The sequence below is a fragment of the Argopecten irradians genome, chromosome 5, assembly GCF_041381155.1.
Source record: "Argopecten irradians isolate NY chromosome 5, Ai_NY, whole genome shotgun sequence".
Lineage (NCBI taxonomy): Eukaryota > Metazoa > Mollusca > Bivalvia > Pectinida > Pectinidae > Argopecten > Argopecten irradians.
The window spans coordinates 34,048,230-34,075,836 of record NC_091138.1 but is presented as its reverse complement, the minus strand read 5'-3'; the positions used below and the strand labels follow the sequence as shown (position 1 = coordinate 34,075,836).

The 27,607-nt window shown below is 34.6% G+C and overlaps 2 protein-coding genes across 3 annotated transcripts; both read right to left on the bottom strand.

The window, feature by feature from the left end:
- Window positions 1-795: 795 nt before the first annotated feature.
- Window positions 796-7,598, bottom strand: LOC138323625 (protein disulfide-isomerase-like). Its single transcript, XM_069268362.1, has 9 exons — window positions 7,370-7,598; window positions 5,807-6,004; window positions 4,504-4,637; window positions 3,844-3,981; window positions 3,502-3,606; window positions 3,144-3,269; window positions 2,625-2,946; window positions 2,195-2,373; window positions 796-1,699 (listed from the first exon to the last, which is right to left on the bottom strand). The coding sequence occupies exons 1-9, from the start codon at window positions 7,512-7,514 to the stop codon at window positions 1,538-1,540; spliced, it is 1,509 nt and encodes a 502-aa protein (XP_069124463.1). The 5' UTR covers window positions 7,515-7,598; the 3' UTR covers window positions 796-1,537.
- Window positions 7,599-17,120: 9,522 nt separating this feature from the next.
- LOC138323622 (enoyl-CoA hydratase, mitochondrial-like) lies at window positions 17,121-27,580 on the bottom strand. 2 transcript variants are annotated; one of them, XM_069268351.1, is made up of 8 exons: window positions 27,462-27,580; window positions 25,209-25,403; window positions 23,873-24,000; window positions 23,483-23,582; window positions 21,360-21,464; window positions 20,810-20,929; window positions 18,177-18,244; window positions 17,121-17,853 (listed from the first exon to the last, which is right to left on the bottom strand). In XM_069268351.1, the coding sequence occupies exons 1-8, from the start codon at window positions 27,568-27,570 to the stop codon at window positions 17,788-17,790; spliced, it is 891 nt and encodes a 296-aa protein (XP_069124452.1). In that variant the 5' UTR covers window positions 27,571-27,580; the 3' UTR covers window positions 17,121-17,787. The 2 variants fall into 2 exon arrangements, with proteins under 2 accessions (XP_069124452.1, XP_069124453.1); XM_069268352.1 differs by lacking the exons at window positions 17,121-17,853; window positions 18,177-18,244 and adding an exon at window positions 18,991-19,071 and having other exon boundaries at window positions 20,784-20,929.
- Window positions 27,581-27,607: the final 27 nt, after the last annotated feature.

The window sequence follows — 27,607 nt, the reverse complement described above, 5'->3', positions numbered from 1 at the left end:
TAGATTGTATATGACATGACTAAGTGGACCAGTTATGTGGATTTTGACAACTGAAGTTTGTTAGCACGTTAATTACTGAAGGTTCCCCTAAGGTACCTATAGGCGTGCATATTGCATTTTGGAACTGATCGGAAAACAAAAGATAGCAACATTGGACTTTGACTATAGAAGTTAATTATTTCTTTGAAGATGTCTTTCTCAAATTTCATTGCATATTTCATTTTAGGACCTTTCCAGGCAGCAATCTTTGATTTTGACAATTCAAGTCTGTTTTCGTTCTTCCTCAAATTTCATGTTAATTCCATTTTAAGTCTTAAAATATCTCTCCTTCCTTTCACGGACATAGATCATTCAATGGTGGACGCCAAAATCCCTCTGGAATTTTGTTTCATCCCACAGATTCCTTCTTTACCGACATGGTTTTTGTGTTTTTTGCATTGTTTAATGTTTTTCCCAAATGAATGCAATGTCAAGAAGGAAACTTGCTTTCATGGTAGCTCTTTTAATGTTTTGTTCTTCATATTTGAATAACTGGTACTTGATTAAAATACACCTTCCAGTAATTCATATCCTGTCCTAGCATATTAAAGATTTATCTCCCCTGGCGAGCAGGTGCTGATTGTGACTTCATTATTTTGTGAGCAAAAGGCACATTATGTTCTCTCCAAAAATGATGCTACGCTCGCACTCCAATCATTATCTATCCACAAGGGCAGATCAATCTACAATATCCAAATGCAGAATGCCCGGTCATAGATACAGAATACAAAGATACAGAATACAAAGACAAAGAAATTAAGATGTATCTTTTTATTTTTTCATTCTTAGTTCACTAACTTGTTAGTATAAAACAGTATGGCAAATTTTAGTTATATTCAACAAAAGCAAGAAAATTCCACCTTGTCGAATGTTTAAATTGATAAATATTACTAAAACTTATCTTGAGGTTATTTTTTTTTGTTGGTCACATACATCTTGCATTAAGTTTAATATTAAAGCACATAATTGTAAGTTTGCACCATATCATACACTAGCAGATCATCACAAACAATCTATTCAAAACTAGTATTCATCTCTCTAATGGAATTTTGACAATCTGATAATGTACACATCTCCCTTTTTCGTTCAATAACACATGCATATCAACGTTCACACTCATTCAACCGTTTCCCGTTTACAACTTCAAATATTGAAGGTGAAAAAAGACAGAAAGACATTAATTCAATTAAAAAAAATTGAAGAGTATTGGAGCGATCTCTCCCCTTTCTGAAGATAAATCTTTTCACCTTCATTTAAAAAAAAAATGAGAAGAAAAATGGGAAAAATAATCTTCAAATAAAATATTAAGTAACATCCTCCCAGTTGAATATCCCGTCCCCCCACCCTGTCATCGAAGGTAACAGCAATATTGAGGCTTCAGTTATAAAAATATCTCGACCCAGCTGCCTCCCACAAAATCACAATTTACATGTACCTGGATATCAATGATGGAAAAAAACTAAGAGGTTTGAAAGTAATGCAGTTTTAAAATGATAATTTACAACTCGTCTCTAGGGGCATCCTCCTCCTCTTCCTCCTCATCTTCTTCTTCTTCATCATCTTCCTCATCATCATCTTCGGCACCAGCACCTTCTTTTCCTCCACTCTCCACAAATTTGGCCAAGGCCTCTAATGTTCTCTCACCGTTGTAGTCAATGATCTATAGTATAAATTTGTATTATTAATACATACCTCTTAACATGCCACTGAAATCTAATGATAGAAAACTATGCATTCCTGGAACCGTTACTGTAAATTTCCTTTCATCAAGAGTTTTGGGAATCATGAAATCTACATCTGCCTATAAATAGTCAGACACACCTGAATTAACTGTCACATAAATAATCATGCCTTGCGCTGTCAGTATATGGTCCTCCAAATGAAAAACACTATATCAAACTAATTAATTGATAACTGGTCTCGTAGAGCCAGCGGCAATTAAAATCATGTCTTTATAACAATATCTTTCTGAAAAGTTATCAGTCATCATTTTTGTCAAGAATTTTCATATTTTGCTATGTTTCTTTTTTTGGTGCACTGCAGCCATATGCTTTATCATGATAGTGACTGAAACCCAATGCTTACATACTATACATGTAAGCATATGGACAAATGTTACATATTGTGTAATAAGCAATGAACAATATTAAATTACCTCATCACTGTCTTTTGGGAAGAATTTGAGAGTGGGGAAGCTCTGGACTTTCACATCAGCAATCTCGTTGGCTGTGGAATCCATTTTGGCAATAACTACATCATCTGTTCCCTTGAATTTTTCTCCCAATTCATTCCAAATGGGAACAAGCTGCTTGCAGTGTCCACACCAAGGTGCATCTGGAAACAAATATAGAATAATGATACTCAACTTCCCTGCATTTAACATTCTTTCCCAACACTCGCAACATTTAACTCAATATACACCTCTTCAGTGAAAAATAACAGATGAACATACTGTACATATTCGTAAGTGGATATATTCGCATTGAATTTCCAAGCCACAATTAACTTATTCCACTTTTACGGTTATGTGGTCATTTCAAAAACATTCGTACATATCTGTACATTTTTTACGATATAATACTTACAAAATTCAACAAAGACATTCTTAGATTTGTCACGAGCGACTTCATCGAAGTTCTTTCCGACGAGTACTTTGACTTCTTCGGCATCCCAGTCCTTTGGCACATCCTCAGACATAAGATGAGGTTTAAGGTTACCATCCAAAAATCCCTGTACAAATTTAGTGATGGCTTCTGTTCCAAGATCATCGGTTTCTGGCTTGAATTTGCTCATGTCCTCTCCAAGGTTGATCAGGCGGACTGAGGGGCATTCATCTATCTTAAGGCCAAAGAACTCAAGGATTCTGCCATTTTCTTCATCTCCAATATCAAGGAAGATGAAAAGTACCTGCAATCAATTAGTCAATAATCTTTTTAAATGATATGATGCACACAATATTGAGCAACATTACAAAGGTAATTCTTGTTCTTGTTATTCATTTGATGAAAAGGATAATTCTACGCTAGAATTTCATTAAAAAGATTAAGATTCATTAATTAATCATAATATAGTTACCAGAATTACAAAACCCAATCATTGCTCACCTTTCCCTTGAATCCCTTTGCAGCAGCTTTGAATCCATCGATTGTGCTCTCGAAATTATCAGCAGCTTTTTTGATAAACAGAAGAATGTGGTTCTTGATCTCTCCTCCAAATATTTTCTGTGCACTCTGTTGAAAAACACAAATTATTAAATAGAATATGGATAATATAACAGTATCCAATGCATAATCATATCTTTGCATTGTATGTAGTACATGCAGCAAATTCAATAGATCTGAAATGATAAAATGTATGCTCTGAAATTTTCGTAGCTTTTTTTAGTATTTTACTGTTGATAACAAATATTTTGCGTAAAAATCAATCTGTTTAATCCTTTATTCAAAGAGATCAAGCATGTACCTCTTGTGTGAATTCTACGACCAATGGAAGTTTGTTTCCAGCAACAAATGTCTTGACTGACTCGATGGTGATATCTCCCTCAAGGTCGTTACGTCCTTCATCAAACTGAAATTTTCAAAGAAAGTTCAACTTTAAAATCAAAGCAATTTAATAACATTTTTGCTAATTGGGACAAAAATTAAGAATCTTGTTGAATCAATGAAATTATTTGTAGATTATTTCAACAGAAGTTTTCCTCATCTGGATTTAATAAGAACAATGTGTATTTAAATTCATATCAAATGTCACCTCAATATTCATGTCAAAAGCTCAAAAATGTAGGATTCTGGATATTTAAACTACCTTTTTGAATAAGACAACTCCATCCTTCTCCATTTTGTATTCAGCAAAGATGTCAGCATTGGATGTGATTCCGAGAGGAACATCATCAATTGTCTTAGCAGCGGATATGTAGCTCTTAGCGTCAGTAGAATCAACATCCTAAAATAGGGTTTGGAATAAATGTGATGTTAAACCATTAATAGTACATACACGAGTATGAAGTATTTACACAAAGATGTAAGTGGGAGACAAAATATTCTTATCCTTTTGACTTAAGAAGTTTTATTTCATTATAAATCAGATAGATTGTTTTACAAATGTGCTTTAATAATACCTTGATCAATTAATATATAACAACAAGGAAGTGAAAGTCTGAATATCCAAACGTACATAAGATACACTGGACATAAATTTAACTTATTCACCCGAAATTTCATAAAGGACTGGTAAAGTCTTTGATTTAGAAGAACATAAATGTGCCTGCAGGGATGAACAAGTTAACTTATCCAAGTAGCATACGTAGAATTGCTTGTCAATAGAACTATAGAAGCTGATCTTCATTAACATATTGCTTATTAACTTTTCTTTAAAACGGCAAATAAATATAGTATTTATGTGAAATCTTGATCATTTCCAGAGAATCATTTCAAAAACTTTGGAAAGTGGAACACATAGCATTACCATGAAGAATCCAATAACAACAACTTCATCAGATTCGGCAAATTTCTTAGCAGCATCAACATCATCCAGAGTTGTGCATGGGGGTCCGGTCTTCTTCTTAAGCCAGTTTACAATTTCTGGGGACTGTCTACCACCTATGATAACAAGTGAAGAAATTAATATTGGAGTATACTGGGTCAGGATCACTTAAATATGAAACACGAAATAACAATTTTGGTTGCTATACTTGATCGAGTAGAACTTATTGGCGAACACACTGGCATTATAGTGACATATACCTAAAATCATAAAAACCCTGATCAGGGTCACTTTTTATGAGACACAAGTACGCTTCATGAAATATAACATTTTTAGCAAACATACCAGTAAATACCGAAAACCAGACCCTTGAATGATTTTATTTCAACAAATTTTATTGCAAAATACAAGAACCTTGGTTGGTACATACCATTTACCATACAGGTATTGCATTAGAAAAAGGCAGTGTTTTGTAGAGAATAACCATAATGCAACTAGGAATTCTGTTCTCACTTCTCAGTTTTTCAAACTTTTTAGAATAATTGTAAATAAACTTTTCCCTCCAAGCAAATTTTTAACACTGTGGTCCACTCCTCACTGAGAAGTACTTACTGTAACAGCTAGCTGTTGCCTCAGGTTCATGTGTCTCGATCTAAATGTGGTGCAACCTTAATGCTTCTTTCAAATGAGTATTTGTATGCAACTTTTTTTGCTTGTGAACTTCCTAGATGTTCAAACCCAGTTATCATTAAGTGTGTGTGTACCTGCAGAAACATATGGAATATTGGAAACTGCGCCCTATTTATAATAAGCGTCTGAATTGACAAAGGGACTTCTAGATTATGGGCATTTTTCCTTTTCGTCTTTGCATTTAATATTAGAGGTATTTTCCTTGTGGGAAAGAATTTATTGCAACATATTTTTTGTGAGTAAAACTTGGTTTTCTCCGAAAAATATGATGTTATATATACTCTCAAATATATGATTTCACAATCAATACCTACCTACAAGCGCAGAGAAGTCTATTTTGAGACAGAATATAGAATTGAAATAAAGACAGAATGTTTAAAACAAGTTTTTATTTAGTATTATAAAGTACCACAGACGCCCCTCTATCATCAGCAAAGTCAATGAAGGAGTTTCCAAATTCCATGCAATCACCTCATATGTGGTACTTGTACACTGCATCTATTAATCATGATCATGTTTTCAGTAATCTGGTTACTTTAGGTCCATGTCAAGACTTTTGTTAGTACTACATATTTATCCAAGCTTATAAACTTACCGTTGTATTCGCTAGCTTCACCATCGACGAAAAACTTCAGTGTTGGGTATCCCCTGACACCAAATTTCTCAGCCAACGAGTTTTCCTGGGTGGCATCAACTTTGCCAAGTTTAATTTTGGAATCGGCATCCTTCAAAGCTGCGGCTGCCTTGGCATATTCTGGTGCCAAAGCTTTGCAGTGACCACACCAAGGTGCATCTGAAAACACAAGAATTTATACTGTCAATAAATATTTCTACCTTTTTCGGTTTTTCTTCTCTAAACAAATTATTATAAAAGCTATTGATATATATGATACTATTTATGCAAGTGATTTTTGGGGTGCTTCTGTAACTGTATAAATGCCTCTTCCGCCAGAATTTGAGGACCAGAAATATTGCTGTATTTCCCAATTTCATGTAAAACCTGAAAACCACTTTTAGCCCAATATACCAGTATATCCTTGCAGTAGATCTTGTTCAATGAGACCCGTTATATAAGGCCAAATAAAAATGGGTTGTTTTTTTTGTAACTGACCAATTGGATCAGAATTTTATTTTTTACTTTTTACTCTTTACTTTAAAAAAAGTTTTCAATATGAAGTCAGTTACTAATGCTATTTTCACAGAATTCATGTGACTTGCTACATGTTTATCTAGTATCATTTGGCTAATGTCTGTCAACCAATTATCACCATCACATGTGTATTTGATTGCATCACACAAATTAAAGACTTTGTGGAAATCTGCAATGCATGGTAGGCCTAGTGCCTACTATAAGAATATAATTTGAATATTCATTCATGAAAATGTGTTAAGTATAATCAAATAAATACACATGTGATGTGGTAATTTGGTACATGTACTTGGCAAGTGTATGGTGGCTTTGGGATTCCTAAAAGTTGTGGATAAAGTATGATTTACTGCCGATTAGTCCCACCTTCTGCTGATTATGATGTTACAAATATATCGAAATATGACATCACAATCACCAGAAGGAGCTAGGACTTATTTACTGTAAAGTGTGATTTATCCACATCATTTTGGTATCTCGAAACCCCAATGACCAGCTGTAAAATAGTCAAAGCAGGACTCGTATTGCAATCACAAATACATGGTAGGCCAACAGAACACATTTTAATAATTCAAATGTGCAGCTGGCTAGCTGTCTATCTTATACTTTTAGTATGATTATATAACAGGCAACATACAAGTTTACAATTAGTTTACAATATGGTGCAATGATCCATGACTGAACTCCACATTATACAACCGTTATATATATGTTTTAATGAATCGTCTGCAAAATTACCTGCATATTACTATAATAATGCCTATGCATTGCAAAGGTAAAGATGACAATTTGTCAAACGTCAAGAATGGCCTATGAAATCAAGATTGGGGGGGGGGGCACGAAAAAACAGGGTATACACTGTTGTTAGCAGACGATAAATTAAGACATGCATATGCGATTTTATTCACATTTGGATCAATATCGCATAATGATGCATAAGTTGCAATGAAATAATCTTATAGTTATAAATCAACATGTTGGCATATGTCGGAAGTAAAACCGAATACTTACAGAATTCCACGAGAATGTGCTCATTATCTTTAAGGGCCTGCTCGAAGTTATCTGTCGTCAACACGAGTACTCCTTCTTCTTCTTTTATATCTGCAGCTAATACTAAAGAACTTAACAAACATAACGATAAAATTTTAACAAACATGATGATAAGTCACCCAGTTTTGGGGAGAGATCCTTCAATACGTCTTCTGTCAGTGGGTAAACGTGGCAATAGAGACCGGTGTTGTGTGCGCATGCCAGTATACAGACGGACTAACGGCGTGTTGTAATTTGATTGGCTGAAAATGAGATCATGTGATTTCACAAATTTTCCCTGGATCCAAAAATACCTTTCTTATGGATGTTGCATTTTATGAAATACAGTATTTACAAAATTCCCTCAAGCAAATGTCAATAAACTAAAAACTGAATAAATTATGTATTTTAATAGCCTCGAAGCATGTCAATGTCAAATGCCTTCGAAGCATTAAAATTTGATTATTTTCATATTTTGAACAAAGATCACATAAAGAATCTGAAAAACAACCTTAAAATGATCTTAATGGTTACTCAAAACTGAGTTGAGATTTTCGTTTTGGCCGTGTTTGGGACCCAAAGATGTGGTCTTATTAAGCAGGTGCTCGTAGTGCTCGTTAAATACAAAGGTGGTTGCCTAAATACACGTAGGCCTATAGGCCTAAATATTTGATTTTTTCTTCAGATGGTTGCAAACGGTTTTTTGTTGTTTTTTTTTATTTATTGGTTTTACTGCAAAATATACAGCATTAACCGACTAAAACGTTTTTAATCTAAAGTGTTGTGTAAAAGTTTACATCATTCTCAGAATAGTAGCTCCAGTACGGTTATATAAATGTAGACCTATAGATATAATTATCTTAGTCTAACCGAATCAAACATCATTATTTTTACATGTAAGCTAATATACAGCATCTAGAAATAAATGATTTTAAAAAAACAATATCAATAGACAAAGTCTAGCATTATCTGGTATGCATGCATTTAAAAAAAAAGTGTAGACCTTAGGCTATCTCCCTGATTAAGTCCATGTTTGTGAGTCTCCGTAAAACGAGTTAATATATTCTACATAAATTGCCAACTTTAATTTTTCATTGGGTAAAATCACATATGGCTACTGCCTTCGGTTAAAAAGGCTAGTGAACATGGTGCAGTTTCACCAACATCCCTCATAAAGTTAACATACTTTAACTTACAATTCTTCATGGAAAACCATTACAGACGATCTTAATGTCAAACTGTCATACATTTCCATGGCGAATTGTGAGTTGAAGGTAGATCTGAAACTGTGCGCCATAATTGATTTACATTAAATTAATAAACATTATTTATTTTTGAGAGAGTTAACTGCATGGAATGCGTGAATAAATTAGGCGAATGGTATATTTAAAACTTTGAAATTACGATATATTTAAAACTGTTGAAAATTTGAACAACAGGTAGTACCATATACATGTATAAAATTAAAAACCCCGTCTGCACTCAAAACATAGTGTTTAAAAGTTTTGACAGGTAGAGTATTTTATACATGTAAATATGTATCCCCATGTGGCAAAAAAAAATAAAAAAGCCTAATAATATAGTCGACTAAAAACACTATCTAGAATCTGAATAGGGACTGTCGAAAAAAACCAATTAGCGACATATATGACATCAAATATATCTACACATATAATGTACAAGGACATAATTAACTCCATAACCAAAATTGATATGTAATTGTCTTTTTAATTGGGATATTCTTAAAAATTGGTCGGGTGATCAGCTAAACAGAAATCCGTCTCCTATATATATATTTATATATATACGACGATATGGGGAAAGACTACTATTACATGTCTATGTATACATAATATATACGTACATCCTTGTTTTATAGAACCAAAGCATGGAATAAGTTTGGAAAAAAAAACTTCAGTTAATGTCAGAACATATAATCAGTTAAAATAAACCCAAAAAACGTAAGTTAATACCAGCTCATAATACAATTCCAGAACATTTGCAGAACACAGAATGTGCAGAACACATACATTTCATATCTATTTTTTTCATAAATCAAAAGATGTTATCGTTACTCCAAATGGACCTAAATGCATTCAGTACATCCATGTATATAGCTACATGTAACTGATCACTGACCTATCACTACGTCGCATCTACATATATGTATGTATAAACCTATATAAGCCAATGACCTCTGGCTTGACAGTTTGACAGCTCGATCATATCGCGATTCGGCAGTCTATCAATGATGTCATAATACTTTTAATGTTACGTCATAATCAGATGGATTGCAAGGTACAGAACGTATCAAACGTAATAACACCTTTGATGATCATATAAATCACCTAAAGTGTAAATGTGTTAATTGGTGCCTGTCATTTTCCGGTCTGGATCTCTATCAGTGTATATATACATTGAATTAATTAACTCGTTTATCAACTCAATGCGTGCTACCGAAACGTATCAATCATGTAACAGTTGATCTTGTACACGTGTCATTTCCCAGCTACCGTTGTATTAAAAAGCTGTACACTTCTGACGAATTATAAAGTAATCAGAATATTGCAGCTACTCTTGTACCATGACCCTGTGAACGACATTCGAGATTATACGTAGACAGTTTTGGAATGACTTTTCTTGATAACAATTTTGAAGTTAATTATACTCGACGTACACCTACCGCTTGTTATCAATAACTATAAGTAAATTCATTGATACAAGAGTTTTTCTTAAGGGAAGAGATGCAGTGGCTAAGGGGACTGTATTATACCTAAATGGCCAGTTTTTTATGGACTTTTCTTGATAACAATTTTGATGTGAAATTGGATTGAATTGAATTGAAATATACACGATATACGTAGACCTAGAGCCACTACAAGTAGGAAGGCTGTGCTATAGGCTTCCCAGCGCACCTGTTGCCTCCAATAAATTCACACTTATGTTACCTGATTCACATATGGTGATGTGAAGCTTAAGGTGTTATTGAATAGATGTATTCAGAAGTTTAATCGATGTATTGAGAATGGAAGGATCATGGCGATTTGATACAGGTGTTATATTATACATGTCTCAGATGTATACAACAATATACTACAACATCATAACATCGGATATTTATCGATATATGTATGAAACAAAGGTTTTTCATTCTTATATTAGATATATAGTTTCTTTAACAAATGAAAAAAATGCAAAAATGTGGTTAATTAATTACAAGAACAATGGACATAAGACGTCACCCTGAATGACTCGTATACATTTATACTCGTACGCGCAATATCGAATATTGACTCATTAATAGTAATAGGCAAATATTGATATATGTAACCTACTTTGAACAAGGACAGTTGATATAGATCTTAAATGTGTATACTGTATACGCTTATAGTATAAGCGAGCTGATCGTCTGATGACGAGATCTATGGATTCTGTAGCGGATATACAAAATGTAGTAGATAAACGTCATTGATATTGTTTCTAACCATCCACGTCAGCCCTGTGGTATATAGTACACAGCTGGTGAGTAGGAACTTGTATACCTGGAGGCTGTGAATGTTGTCCCTGGGGATTACAACCCTAAGCCAAGTTGTAAACTGTTTGCCGATAGTCGCAAATAATCACGGATTTTGACAATCTATATTAATACAAGAGTGTAAGAATGTTTACAATTAATTTCCACATAAATATCAAATTTGGCACCTTTGATCAACATGCATTAGGCTTATACAATGTACATGGCTCCCTTGGACCGGGTAGAGTGTGGATATCAACACAAGGGGAGGTACACAAGATGAATATACCGCAGTCTCCTGAAACACGAAATCAGTTCACACACCCAACATATCGCATAAACCCTGGTTTTTATAGTAGAAGTTAAGTTTAAGCAGCCAACCAAAAAATCCAAAATAAACTGTAATAAATATATCGCTTAATTTCTATAACAAATAGATATATCATAAAAACCTATCTTTTGTCTAAACTACCAAAGCGTCTCGGACTGCGAGCGACTCCGATACACATCACTGGATCTTGACATGTGTTTTTTTTATCAATTTAATTACACGGGACTAAAATCCAGTGAAAATGGACTGTAAATATTTGGACTTGTTCCAATATTTAGGGGGATTTTGATTGGTAATCGGGTTAATCGGAATCCTTTAAATGTACAAAAGAGTTCTATAGAATCTAGGACAATCTCCTAACATATGGAGATTATAACATAGTCCTGAGACCTTGTGTTTAACCCAATTTCCTCAGTTCTTATTACACAGAATGTTTAAATTTTTTAGACATACATATAAATAGTGAATTTAACTGTCAAAATAGTAAATGTCCCCATCGACATAAATAGTACCATCCAGCAAAACTGCATTAATCACCTTTTTAGTAATCATGGTCCTAATACATTTAGCCTAGAGGTACAATTTACATTAATATTACTAGTAGGTAAAATATCCATCGTGGTCTACACTGATTCGTCAACAAACTTTTACGTTCCACACATGTAAGTAACACACGTCACTATAGCAATATAATGAAGTCTTTATCTATTTCTGTGTATTATTGGTTTTTTACCGAAGGGCTTGTTCACCGCAAACTATATCCTTTTTATCATAAATTACTTACATTATTGTTTAGATTTTATCTAAATACACAGTGTAGTTGTTTTCTGACATGTTAACTTGTAATAACAGGTAAATTTAAACTTTCTGTCTTGAAGTAGGTTTTAATGATTGGTGACAACATTAAGATTTCGACTTTTTGAAGTTTTCAATTTTTTCATGAATAAATAAACGCTCGCACACCCTAAAATTTTGTGATTTAAAATTTTATTTTAGGTTAACATCGTTTCATCATACACTCAAGTTGAGGAAAATCACTGGATATGCTACGTTTTTTAGTAACCCCTGTTTTTTTCCATAATAATCAAAGTACTGTAGAGTACCACTGTCAGATTTTTCCGGCATTATCTGTAAAGAGTTCCGTATTTCACAAGCAAAACCTTGTTTATAATATATTTTACAGAAATTCTGCTTATCTTTTTGAAAAAGTTATAAACATGACAGTTTATGAAAATATTAATGAATACACAATGTAGCATGCATTAAGGTAATAATATTTACACCTCTTGACCATTGTAAAGGGACTACTACCATTGTTGCCATCGTATCTGGAGGGGTGTGTTTAATAAATTTTGCATGATCATAAATGGGTTTTTTTGATAGCGTCAATCAGACATATGACGACATGTCTCATTTTTTCCTTTAGTAACCATAGGAACAATGTCTAGAATATTTCTAGAAACAATCGTTCTAGAAAAACGTTGTAGAACGATTGTAGAATTCCTTTAGAATAATTCTAGAACAGTTTCTAGAACTGTAGAACTCCTCCAGTTTTCAATTCAAGAATAGTTCAAGAATTGTTCTAGAACATTATTCTAGAAAGATTATAGAACACTTTTCCAGAACAGTTCTAGAGCATCGTTCTAGAAAAATCTCATTTAACATTGTAGAAAGATTCTATAATTCCTTCAGAATAATTCTAGAACAGTTCTAGAACTTCTGGAGCAGTTCTATAACTGTTCTAGAAATCCTTGCAGTGGTATAAGCAACACATTCCCACCCAGTCACATTATACTGACAACAGGCGAACCAGTCGTCCTACTCCTTTAATGCTGAGCGCTAAGCAGGGTGTAACGTGTGTCTCGGCCAGGTGACAGAACCCAGAGCCTACCTCACAGGGGCGAGCTCTCGACCTAAGGCCAAACGCGAGGCGGTGTCAAGGAAGACGTTAGGAAGTATAGATAATTTAAGTTAGGAAGAAGAGATGCTATGATACGATCCTAAATTTAGTCGCCTTTTACGATTTTGCACTAGGGGCAGTAGGAACAATTTTAACGCTCTACCTGCAGGACCGCGTTTTTATCGTTAGTGCATTTTAATGTCATCAGGTCATCTAACCCGAAGGGTCAGGATGACCTATAGTCACCATGCTTTGTCCATTGTCGTGCGCTGTTCGCATTTCGTCTTTCGTATAAACTTTTCATTGAAACGACTTCTTCTCAATATCCGAAAGGCCCAAGAAACTGATATTAGGCATGTAGAATGCTGGAATGATGAACCACCAAGTTTGCGGCAATGAATTACCTTGACCTTCGTTCAAAGTCACATAATTCAAAAAGGCTAAATCTTTAAGCGATTTCTTGTGAATAACTAAGATACCTAGATACCTGATATAAGGCCTGTAGTATGCTGGCATGAAAGACTACCAAGTTCATTTAAGGTTACAAGGGTCAAATAGGCTAAAAACCTTTAAACGACTTGAATAAACTAAGAGGCATAGGAATCTGATATTGGGACTGTAGAATGATGCTTAAACGAACTTAAACGCCTACCGTTGTTCAAAATAAATGACCCTTGGACTATCTTCATGGTCACATGAGTCAAATAAGACATAAATCTTTTAAAACGACTTCTTGCTCACTGCGAATATCTAAGAGGTCTAGGTGACATGATAAAGGGCAAATGTTCCTAAATCATCATTGCCCGATAGTGATCGTACTTCGTGCGCCGTGTCGTTCATACACTTTTTCATTCAAATACAACTTCTTCTCAATAACTGTGGTACAGAGAGTCTTTTCACAGATATGGCGGTTAAGATAGATTTTACAACCAATATATCCATTGAAGGTAATTTTATTTCTCGCAGGACCTAATTACTTATATATATAATTAAGTGGTCCTCTGAATGAAGAAGTAAGAACTTTAACTTTCTCCTTAAAAGTACCCCAGAGTTTTCCAAAGAATTTTCTATGTGTGCTAGTTAGTGAAGTTAAAATTCTTAGCGCAATCTTTTAGCTTGTCAGATAGTCAGAACCCTTCCGACTTACACTTATTTAGTGTCGAGAACAGATGATCTCTTTCCCATGCCAGCTCTCAGATGAGCATCAATACAGTTTTGATAGGGTTAGACGTACGAATCTCACTTATATGACCGTCAAATGTACATAACTGGGTCACACAGATCTGAGAATTATTACAACAGTTGACGTTTTTGGACCAACCGAAGTATCTATAAACCCGTCCTCGATACTCCAGGGGTTACTGTCACTGACGTTATATCCACATCAAAGGATCAAATTACTTATGCCTTCTGTTGCCTTCAGTTTTGCTATGACATATTCCAAGGAGAATATAACGACAGTGACAGTAACCCCTAGAGTAGCGAGGATGTAATAGACCATTTTTAGAGGTTTTAAGGATAAATTAAAAACAAATAGGTAAAACTCATACTACACGTTACATAACAGGAGTAGGATTTTTGTCTAGACACACAAACGTCTAAAATGGTCTATAGAGACTCTGGTAGGTCTATATTATACTGTAATTAATGCGCAGATCTCGATGACATGGCTAACAGGAAATATAAAAAGTATGCGACAGTATTTATTGTGACAGATTTGTCGACAGTATACGACACTATATTCCAGCCGAATACAAACAAAACTTTTTTGTTTTGAATGCATGAACCAACGGGTCTAATATCAATTACATTATATATATACCTCGCACTTATCTGTAAAACAACAGGGACCTGGCACAATTTTTTAACCAACAGTATACCCCATGGACGCTTACTTTACAGGATAACATTCTATGATAAGAGACAAACGATTGCACTGAGTACTTCCTAAGGATGTGAACATAGGTACTACTCGACTGCAATACATCAACAACAACACCCGTAACATCTGTTGTACCACAAGGGGCAGTTCTTGGACCTCTGCTGTTCCCAGACTTCATAAACGACCTTCCGGAGACGTCTGACGACATGTTCCAAATGCAAGATTTTCTCACATGACAGCCTCCTATATTGAGACATCCAAGTCCAGGGCAGATTGCTCCAGCAGGTCCTGTTATCCCTAGAACGTTCGGCAAAGGACTGGCACATGGTTTTCAACACAGACAAATGTGTAGTGTTGAGCATTACCCAGAAGAGGAAACCAGTTCAGACCAATTACAACTTCCACGGTAGTGTTCTAGAGGAAGTCCAGTAAGTACTTGGGAGTGACCACAGGCGATTGGCTCTATAGATATTTTCTCTATATATATATGTAATACTGTGTCACAGTATTACATACAGTGTGTATATATAGAGAGAAAATGCCTATAGAGCCAAACGCCTGTGGAGTGACAATCAGCACACAAATATTGACATGGTTGCTTCTGAGGCAAATAGAACCATTGGATTCCTCCAATGTAACACGGGGGATGTGAAATAGATATCACTAGAACATACCTCATCAGTCTTGGGTCCTCCAACCACCAAAATCAACCAGTTTGAATCTCATCCCAACTGGATTTGCGACCAGGAATTACACCAATAGAAAACTTTGCATGATGACAGCAATGCAATTGCAACTGACCTGAAAACTATCATTTCAAATAATTAGGAGGACAAAGATTCCACTCATCCAAAACTGATAACAACCGATGGAAGTCTTTGTACTAAGACCATCAACATCCAATGGATGTCTTTGTACTAAAAACCATTGCCAGCATATGGATGTCTTTGTACTAAAACTACCAATAACCAATGGATGTCTTTGTACTTAAACCACCAACAACCAATGGATGTCTTTGTACTAAAACTACCAACAACCAATGGATGTCTTTGTACTTAAACCACCAACAACCAATGAATACCTTTGTACTAATACCGTCGACAGCCTATGGATGTCTTTGTACTAAAACCATTGACAACCAATGGATGTCTTTGTACTAAAACCATTGACAGCCTATGGATGTCTTTGTACTAAAACCATTGACAACCAATGTGTGTCTTTGTACTAAAACCACAAACATCCAATGAATACCTTTGTACTAAAACTTTTGACATCCAATGGATGTCTTTGTACTAAAACCACCAACAACCAATGAATACCTTTGTACTAAAACTTTTGACAGCCTATGGATGTCTTTGTACTAAAACCACCAACAACCAATGAATGTCTTTGTACTAAAACCACCAACAACCAATGGATGTCTTTGTACTAAAACCACCAACAACCAATGGATGTCTTTGTACTAAAACCACCAACAACCAATGGATGTCTTTGTACTAAAACCACCAACAACCAATGGATGTCTTTGTACTAAAACCACCAACAACCAATGGATGACTTTGATTTGAACCACCAATATATAATGGATGTCTTTGTACTAAAACCCCTAACAACCAATGGATGTCTTTGTTCTAAAACCCCCAACAACCAATGAATGTCTTTGTACTAAAACCGCCAACAACCAATAAATGTCTTTGTACTTAACCCGTAACAACCAATGGATGTCTCCGTATTAAAACCATCAACAACCAATGGACGTCTTTGTACTAAAACCACCAACAACCAATGGATGTCTTTGTACTAAAACCACCAACAACCAATGGATGTCTTTGTACTAAAACCACCAACAACCAATGGATGTCTTTGTACTAAAACCACCAACAACCAATGGTAAAATTTCTGTCAATAAAATATTTGTGTTACACATAGCATATTAGATGAGATTATTTAGAATTAAGTACTGGGAATTATGGTGGTGTGAGGCATACATGATAGCTGTGAATGGTATATTTCTGACCCACTAATGAAAGAATCGCGTAAAACCTCAATGAAATAAGTCCTCTTGCTTCTTCTGGGAAGAACAAAAATAAGTACTCAACAATGACAAAAAATCATGATTTTTAATCAATTTGCAGGATCTATACAATGTAATTCTACATACATAGATACAGTTCAATATCACATTACATGTATGAGCACTAATTAGCTATATGTGTGCTTCAATAATGCTCAGCATTAACAAAGCCTGACCTCAATCACACAATACAAAACTTTTAAACATTAATTCATCATCAATACATACATCATTCTCATTTCAAAGTAAGAAATCTACTGGAATTAAAATACAGTGGCATAAGCAGGGACATTTTTTAATCTTGGCATTTTATCTTTATCGAACTTGCTGACAAAATGAAAATAGAAATGACTGATTACCAGTCACTGTGAAATGTGAACATCAATTTCTGAAACAAATGTTCAGTATTCATATAGTTTCTCTATTCACAAAATCTGGTGAGCTTTCATTTCAGTTATTCACAAATAAACTGTACTTAATTCTAAATGCTGAATTCCTCTTCTTCTCAAATATTACCCTGGTGTACTTTTCAGCAAATTACAGCGTTCTAACTGACTACTTAAGAATGTCTATTGCAAGTTTATAAGCTCCAATTTATACAGTTATATAATTCCAGTTAATACCGACTGATTAAGTTGATCAAGTTGGTAAAAAATATTTGTTTTCGTTTCCAATACGCTTCCACAGTGAGCAACAGAATCAGCTGTCAGTAAAGTTTGGTTTCCTCTTCTCAACAAACGCCTCCATTCCTTCTTTCCTGTCATTCTGCATGATAGAAACATAGGATACTGACACTGATATTTATCTTTGCATTTTACAAAATTATCTCCTTTGTGATAAGGTTTTGATCGTGTGGTCATTATTTTATGAGCAAAATTGTTTTCTCAAAAAAAAATATGATGTTATGCTGGCAAACACATAACATCACAATCAATAGCGACCTGCAAGGACAGATAACTCTTTAATTTACCAAGACGGAAATACAAGATGAGGAGAACAGAATCTTATTCTGTGTTAATGCAATTAGGAATCAATTGGGAAAATTCAAGGACAGTAATAATTAGTCATAAACACGATATTGTACTTACAGTTGCAAAGGTAGCATGGAAAAGTCTTTTTTCAAAGTGTAGACCCTCGGCCAGGGAAAGTTCGTAAGCTACGATAAAAAGTGAATATAATTGAGAATATAACGACAGAAAACATTTCTCGAGTGTGTTAATTATGTAAACAAGAGATCCAAGAGGGATCTTAGCACCCATAGAAGATTGATCTATGTCTGACAATTGCCAGATGGATCTTTTCTCTACTTTTCAAACTTCATCTATCAAAATCAAAGATGGCGGTCAATTGGCCATCTTGTTGACCAAACGGTCCCAAAATCCACTATGCACAACAAGGGCACAAGAGGAACCTACATATGAAATTTGAGAATGATCCCTTCAGTACTTTCTGAGAAATTGAGATAAAACTTTCTTTAACTATAAAAATTCCAGGATGGTTTCCTGGCGACCATCTTGTTGACCGATTAGTTTTAAAATACAATATGCAAAACTAGGGCCCTAAGAGAACCTACACATGAAATTTGAGAAAGATCCCTTCAGCACTTTCTGAGAAATAGCGATAACAAGAATTGTTAACGGATGTACGGAAGGACGGACAGTCACAGATCATTGACCATGGACCATATGGACCACGGACGAGAGGCGATTGAAATAGCTGAATAAGTCCACCATCTATTGATGACGGGCTAATAAAAAAGGAATGATGCTCTCTTTTTAAATCCACATTTCTAGTTTAAAGTTTACCTGACACATACATGTACTCTGTAGTTATTGCTCTTTGTAAATTAGCTTTAATACTGCAAACAAAGTTGAATGAAAATACTTATGCACACAAAAATAAGTTTGATTGACATTATTATAGAGTTTGTTTAAATACCCAAGTTGTCTGCCCATAGCACATATACACTGCAGTACATGAACAGTGAACCCTCGATAATCCGGACACCTTTGTTCCCAGCCTAAACCGTCCGGAGTACGAGTTTTAAAATAGTTGTGAACATTTTATGAACTCATAATTGTTATTTTGCATAAAGTGTGTTTTTAATGACCATTTCCACAAGTCTTTTGTTTTCTGACTTACAGACGTGAGTAACAACCACGCGCCCGTTCACTGTAGTGCCGTAGCCTTTATATCTTATACTACAGACGATGAATCCGAATAGATTCACATACATTTAAATTTTTCATTAATTTTGTGAGTAGTATCTCACTTTATTGTATCCGATACTCATAGCAATATATTCTGCATGCAAAACCAGTAAGGTACAGTATCTACAACATACGTACCCGTACCTAAGCTCAAACTGCATGTTTAAAAGCGTGAGGCTAAAATATATTGGGTAGCTCAATTACAACACTGAAGTATGATCTCCTATTGAAAATCAATGAACTGTTACATGACTGCATGGAACCGACTGCATGTACCCTGTGAAAGGTGTTCAGGTAAATGCCCGTGGCTATGACCTGGCAGCCGTCGTTATGACAACACTCAGTGTCAAGTGATCAGTGTGTATTGTACACAACAAATTGTCGGAATTATTGCGGGAAATTATTAAAGGTAGGTTTCGCCAAACCAAATAAATATTTTTTTGTGAAATTCGATAAGCTAAAGAAAAGATGAAAAAACATATTAAAATATCTCAATTTAATTTCTTTATGTGTTTGAGATTGAACAAATGTGTCTTGAATCCAAAATTGAAGGAAATCCTTGATTTATTACGGTGTCCGTCAGACAAAATAATATGCAAATGAAGCTGCGATGGATTGTGTCTGTCGAAGTTTGGCGCATGCGCATTGTCACGCACTTAAGTAAACAAAATGGCTGAACGAAAGTGTGTGAGATGAAAAAAAAATATCTGAATCGGCAACAAAGTGGAGGAAATTATAATGGATTCGGTAGCACCCTAGGATATCTAAAGGGAATTGAATTCAGAGATGGCATGTAGCAATAGAAGAAACAGAAGCCACATCTCAAGCGGAACTTGCCGGGATCTGTTAGGACTCGTGTAACGGCATTGCACGTGGTGAGTTAAATTTCAACACATATGCCAGCGCACAAACAACCGCAGACTAACTACATGTATATTTGGTGTACAAAGTTAGCGAGCGTATGTAAGTAACATGAAGTGTTTTAGATTATATGATATGTATAAACAGTCCCTCGCACTTCGATTTGTTGTTGTTGTTTTTTAACTAAACATGCCGTGGCAAGACTGTCACTTCTATTTGACATTTTGTTGCACGCTTCCGTTTGTTGCTGCGGCCTCGTTTTGGAAAAAATACGTCATGTTCTATGTAAAGCTTGACTTCGCTCTATTTTTAGAGGAGTATTTTCCTGGTCAAGCTAGGCAACTGACCACCCATATCGTTCGCTGTATGCATTGAAAATGATCTGAAGATTATATCTATGTATAGGATAAATTTCAATTTCGTAGTCTTTATATTTCATTGGGCGAAACCTACCTTTAAAGTGAAATGACCATTTAAAAACATTCTCAAAATGGAGTTCCGGATAACGAATACGAATTTCCGGACTAGTGAGTATAAATAACGTTACGGAAATCCGTTCCCTGACATTTCTGTCCGGATTGTGAGTTTTCCGGACTATCGGCGTCCGGATTATCGCTGGTCTATTGTACACATGTTCTTTGCATACTTACCTGCGTTCACTGCCTCCTTACACATGCCAACTGTGATCTTTGAGAAGCCACTGATCTTTTCAGCTGTCTTCACAGCCTCATCAACTAACTGGTCAGCTGGGAAAACTTTACTAACCAAACCTAAGGAATCAAAAGATCATGAAGCGTCAGAAAAAGCATCAAATTGCCTTCCTTTGATATGAACGTGAAGAACTTAACATCAAGAAATACAACAGATTATTAAAACAGTAAGTACACAGATTGTTAAACCAGTAAGTTAAGATCCAAGCAGGTATTCTATAAAATCTTTTGCAAAATAATGTTAAAATTTAATAAAAAAATAATGAAAAATTCATTTGAAATTATTTAAACACAGGTACAACAAAACACTTAACACATTTAACAGCTTTACACTCTAAAACAATCAGGTTATTGAAGTCGAAGTACCAGGTACTGAACAATGGAGAATCAGAAACACAATTCTTCTTCCTTTTTAAGCACAGCATAAGAAAGAATGAAAGCAGGGAACTGGAGATGCTTCTGAGATCTTAATTATCAGAATATAACGAACCTGACTTCTCAGCATCAACTGCAGACATGAAACTACTGGTGAGGATGATTTCCATGGCTTTAGACTTGCCAACAGCTTTACACAGCCTCTGGGTACCGCCAGCTCCTACACAAAATATAAATATACACATGAACCTACACAAAATATAAATATACACATGAACCTACACAAAATATAAATATACACATGAACCTACACAAACACAAAATATAAATATACACATGAACCTACACAAAATATAAATATACACATGAAACACAGTCTCTGGGTACCTCCAACTCCTACACAAAATATAAATATACACATGAAACACAGTCTCTGGGTACCTCCAACTCCTACACAAAATATAAATATACACATGAAACACAGTCTCTGGGTACCTCCAACTCCTACACAAAATATAAATATATATACATGAACCTACACAAAATATAAATATACACATGAACCTACACAAAATATAAATATACACATGAACCTACACAAAATATAAATATACACATGAACCTACACAAAATATAAATATACACATGAACCTACACAAAATATAAATATACACATGAAACACAGTCTCTGGGTACCTCCAGCTCCTACACAAAATATAAATATACACATGAACCTACACAAAATATAAATATACACATGAAACACAGTCTCTGGGTACCTCCAGCTCCTACACAAAATATAAATATACACATGAACCTACACAAAATATAAATATACACATGAACCTACACAAAATATAAATATACACATGAAACACAGTCTCTGGGTACCTCCAACTCCTACACAAAATATAAATATACACATGAAACACAGTCTCTGGGTACCTTCAGCTCCTACACAAAATATAAATATACACATGAACCTACACAAAATATAAATATACACATGAACCTACACAAAATATAATATACACATGAACCTACACAAAATATAAATATACACATGAAACACATCTCTGGGTACCTCCAGCTCCTACACAAAATATAAATATACACATGAAACACAGTCTCTGGGTACCTCCAACTCTTACACAAAATATAAATATACACATGAAACACAGTCTCTGGGTACCTCCAACTCCTACACAAAATATAAATATATATACATGAACCTACACAAAATATAAATATACACATGAACCTACACAAAATATAAATATACACATGAACCTACACAAAATATAAATATACACATGAAACAGTCTCTGGGTGCCTCCAACTCCTACACAAAATATAAATATACACATGAACCTACACAAAATATAAATATACACATGAACCTACACAAAACATAAATATACACATAAACCTACACAAAATATAAATATACACATGAACTAAACACCAATGATTTATAAGTGAGATGGATATGTCACTGTCTCTTTACACCACTAAATACAATATGAGACGCCTATGAACTGAGAATAAAAACTATTTTTTTCAACAAATACTTGTCTTATCAAGTCAAATGAAACACAAATGTAAAGCTTAATAAATTTCACAGTTTCTAATCCTTGCTTGCAGGAGGGAAGATTTAATGAAATATCATAAATTTTCTTTAAAAATTATGACAATTCATGAAATGAAGGCCTGCTTCAGAAAGTACATCAATGGTTGCGCCAGCAGATATCAAAAGGAAACTCAGTTGTCATCAAACTTTATGGTCAGTGCACAAACACAAAAGTCCTCGCGATATATCCATCCAAAACCCTGACTGACTTATCCTTCTCATCCACAACCTTGCTAAACAAAGATAATTCGTACAAGAACTGTTTTTTCTTGCCTGTATGTATAACTCTACCCTAATCCCAATGACACTCAAATTTTGTTCTAAATTATTCAATAAATTTCCCAACTGACAAATTTTGTTAAGGACCTATTATTATGGAAGTACCTTATACATGTATAAAATATTGCTATAAATTGGGTTTTAGAATGTACATTGTATATATCATTTGAATGGAAAATTTAGCATTGTTAAGATATGACAAAGCTATTATGAAAATGCTTCATAATTTGGCTAAATTGAATTAAACCCAACCCCCTACCACAAATCAATCTTTTAAATATTGCCAAAATACCCAGGAAAAACACTGAAGGAAATACATGTAACTTTACCTGGAATGGTTCCGAGAGTAATCTCAGGCTGACCGAACTGGGCCTTCTCTCCAGCGTAGATAATGTCACACATCATAGCCAATTCACAACCTCCACCTAACTAAAACAATCAAATTTAATATCATAATTCAGTTGGAATAAACATTGTATTCATCATTTTAAATCCTTAATTTGTACATGTTTATGTATCTTAAAGGTTTTTTTATCTAAGATTGTTAAGTGTACATGTTTCTCTATTTTTTTCACATCACTTGAACCCAGTAGTCTTGTAAACTTGAGACTTAACTATCAAATGCAGTACACTTAGTACACATAAACTACAAGGTCTTATCCATATTTTGAGAAATTTACTAGTCATGATAATAATAATTTCATTATAAAGTTACTTACAGCATAACCATTAACTGCAGCAATGATAGGCTTGGTACATTTCTCAAGCTTTGACCAGTGGGCTAGGAAGTTTTTGCCCCACACCTTTGAGAACTCCTGGCCAGACATTTCTTTGATATCAGCTCCAGCTGAAAAATCACATCACTTATTAATGGATCAATCAATGGTGTATGATATCTAAAATCTAAATAACATGTTTTAAATGTAAAGATAAACATGGTAAGCTGAACTCCTTGCAAGCTAACATATTATATACCGGTAATCTCTTTTCTACATACTAGGAATATTGCAGAGGGACTTTAGACTTTGACTTAATTTCAATAACAAAATGATTGGTAAATACTATCCTTACAGATTTGGCCATAAAAATATGTCTGTTTAGGGTTACAATGACTAAGAGTCGATCGGTGGGGAGGGATTTTTTTTTTTTTTTTTTTAGTGTCTTTCACTCTAAAATAATGGCCAAAACCGGAGTCTGTGATCAAAATCCCTACTTTTTTTTCTTCTTTTATTTTTCTTAGAAAACTGGGGGGAAAATTGTAAGTCGGAGAGGTAAAAAATTAGGGTGGATGGGGTAACCCTAAACAGACATTATTATTTTTTTTGGCCTTACAAAAATAATAATTGATTATTAATGGGGAGATAAGTCAAACTGAATATATAATTTACCAAAAAAAAATGTGTATAACTGAGTCATTTCAAGGACATAAATGACATGTAATTGTATGGTCATGTTATTATTTGGTTGATTGATTGATAAAATTTGTTTGGGTAGGAACTAACTATATAGAGTTAGTAGGGATATAATATCCTGCTACATAAAGCTTATTAAATTTACATTTTTGAAAATCATACTCAGAAATTTTAAATGTTATTGTGCACCGAAATAAAAAAAACTGTCATAAAAGAAGCATAGTTGCAATTGTTATCATTGGATAAGCAGAACATAACAAGGGTTATCAATGGTAAAAAACTTTTTTTTTACATAAAATGCCTCAATAATACAGGCTTAGATACTAACTTTATTGGAAATAGAGACCTGCACCGGTCTCCCTCAAGAAAGAAAAGCAGGACCCTGGCAAATTTATCCGGGCCCAAAATCTGCATACTCAACTATTTTGAATCTAATTGGCTATTTCAGCTCAAAAAACAGTATAACATTAAAATCCTAATCAAAGTACTGAAACAGGTAAAAAATCAATGGCCCACTCAGCCCTCTGCAACACAAAATCAGGGGGGCCGTCACAATTTTTAGGGGCTTCAGGCCAATTCTTTCCCCGGGGAAACAATATTCTATGTGAGGGGGAACAGAAATGGCTTCAACATCATCACTTACCAGCAAAAGCTCTGTCTGAACCAGTAAGGACAATACAACCCACACTGTCATCTGTGTCAAAGTTGGAGATTGCATCATTTGTCTCAATCATCAGGGCATCACATAATGCATTCAGTGCTTTTGGTCTATTTAACTGGATAAGTCCAACATTATTCTTATCTCCACGCTTCTCCACTAAAATGTGTTGATATTGACCTGAAAGTAGAAATGTCACGATTTCCAATATGATTTCCATGAATTCATATATTTCATCCAAGGCAGGGCTGCGGAAAAATTTTGAAATGTACTCGTCCGTCGGACAAGTGCTTCATCACAATCTACTCGTCCGAATGACATTTTTACTTGTCCGCAATATTTGTCAGATAAATAAGTAGATGTGACTGTATATATTAGCCTACAGCGGTTTTAGATATATCCATTTGATTGTAAGAACTGTATTGATGCCGATTCGGGATAACATGACTAACAGACAGTTTTACAAGAAGACCGACAAAACATTTAATTCCCAAACAATTTTGTATGCAAGTGTTATAAAAAAGATATCTTTTTAAAGGGTCGATATTTTAACTTACTTTCCAATGTAGTAGGTATATATTATTTTTAAATCCATTAGCTTACTGGTAAGATTTTTTTGAGGCGAATGTCGCTAAAAACTGAAGCAAATTTCGCTGTGACATCTTGTTTTTCGATACACCTCTAGACTCTTGATTACGATATCAATAGACCTCGGATTTATTCATGTTACAATGCTGTACATGCGCATGCGCATTGAAAACGAAAGTCGGGAATTCCTAGAATGATGCAGAAAACGAAAGCTTATCATTGCTTCGTCGTATTTTTAAGAAACCGTTACGAATGTCAGACCCTATATAAATTTACCGAGAAACGATATAATTAATAAAAGTGTAGGTTATATAGTCATTGTCAGAATTTTTCACTCGTCCGACGGACAAGCGTGATGTCAACATTCACTCGTCCGATGGCCAAATCCACTCGTCTAGACGAGCGGACGAGTACTTTTCCCCAGCCCTGCAAGGATTTATAAGTGATAAGGATTCGTCACTGTCTCCTATCACTACTAAACACAACGCAAGATGCCTATGAACCAGGAATAAAAAGCTTTTTCTCAACAAATACTTGTCTTATTTAGTCAAAGGAAACACCAAGGTAAAGTTCATAAATTTCACGACCTTTAAATCCTTGCTTTAAAGGGCCACTACCTTTCCGAAACGGCTTTTAATTTTTAAAATAGGAATGTAAAACGAGATCGATAATTTTGTAGAGTTGCAGAAGTTATTAACTATACGTTTACTAGCACACTTATCATCACCTCCAGAACTGTTTCATTAGAATAAATAAAATGTTAATTTTCATAACGCGGGTCGTTTTATGTTTCCCGCCGTCGTCCTAAATGCCGTGCGGTAGTTGACTATCACTGCGCCAGAAGGCAAAACAGCGAAATGAATCTCCACTGTTATCGTACATTAGACAGGAAATCTTGCATATGTTTGGTGTTGTAACCTCGTCTTAAGCCATCGACACATATTTTCTTTTGTTAGTAATGTTTTTAAGAAACCTTTAAATTTTGCTCCGGAAAGGTAGTGGGCCTTTAAGGACAGAAGATTTAGAAGAACTATCATGAATTTTCAATTATGAATTATGACATTTTATGTTATGATGGATGTTATTTTGCTGTTAGACATGACGTAATGTTCCAAAAGTATCTTGTCATGCTATACCTCTAACATTGTTGGAGTATATATTAAAGGTTGCTCCTGCTGATATCAAAGAGAAATCAGTTGTCGCCCAATGTTACGGTAAAAAAACAAACGTAAAAAACACTTGTGAAGTATTATTGCAAAACCCCAAGTGACTTATCCTCATCATCTACATCCTTGATTTCATTTATTAAATTTATAAACTTGTGGAGTTGTGATAGTACAGTATAATTCATGCATTTGTCAGCAATTTTTAACTTACAAAGGTAAACAATATAAAATCGGCATTTTTTTAATTTCCGTTATGCGACAGATAGTATTTTTTTCAAGTAACCCTCTACATCCAATTAAAATGCGTTTGAAATTTTGTTCACACAACTACCCCGTGCACCTGTCTCTTAAGAGGTGGGAGTTACTTCCCTTTAGTTTATCTTGTCGACCTTGATTGTATGTCTAAATGGTGAGAAATAAGTGCAAATTAAAGGATATTTTTGCAACAAGGATGGTTTTAAAACAAAATGTAGACTTGACCTACCTGCTGACATGCATCTCATGACCTGACACGAGGCAGAATGCGATGTGTTGAGTGCATTTGTAAACAACACTCGTTTCGAGAGAGAGGCGATTGTCCTAAATGCTGCCATCTTTGCTGACGTAATCTATAAAGGAAGTATCCCATTC

Bases quoted from the DNA above. Each gene is read 5' to 3' on its own strand.
- LOC138323625 (XM_069268362.1), bottom strand. From the start codon at position 7,514: ATGTTTGTTAAAATTTTATCGTTATGTTTGTTAAGTTCTTTAGTATTA. The intron at 2,374-2,624 runs GTAAGTATTATA...ATTTGTTTCCAG, and splicing joins GAATGTCTTTGTTGAATTTT to ATGCACCTTGGTGTGGACAC. The intron at 1,700-2,194 runs GTAATTTAATAT...TTTATACTATAG, and splicing joins TCCCAAAAGACAGTGATGAG to ATCATTGACTACAACGGTGA.
- LOC138323622 (XM_069268351.1), bottom strand. From the start codon at position 27,570: ATGGCAGCATTTAGGACAATCGCCTCTCTCTCGAAACGAGTGTTGTTT. The intron at 24,001-25,208 runs GTAAGTGATGAT...GTGATTTTTCAG, and splicing joins TTCAGACAGAGCTTTTGCTG to CTGGAGCTGATATCAAAGAA. The intron at 17,854-18,176 runs GTAAGTACAATA...TCTATCATGCAG, and splicing joins TCCATGCTACCTTTGCAACT to AATGACAGGAAAGAAGGAAT.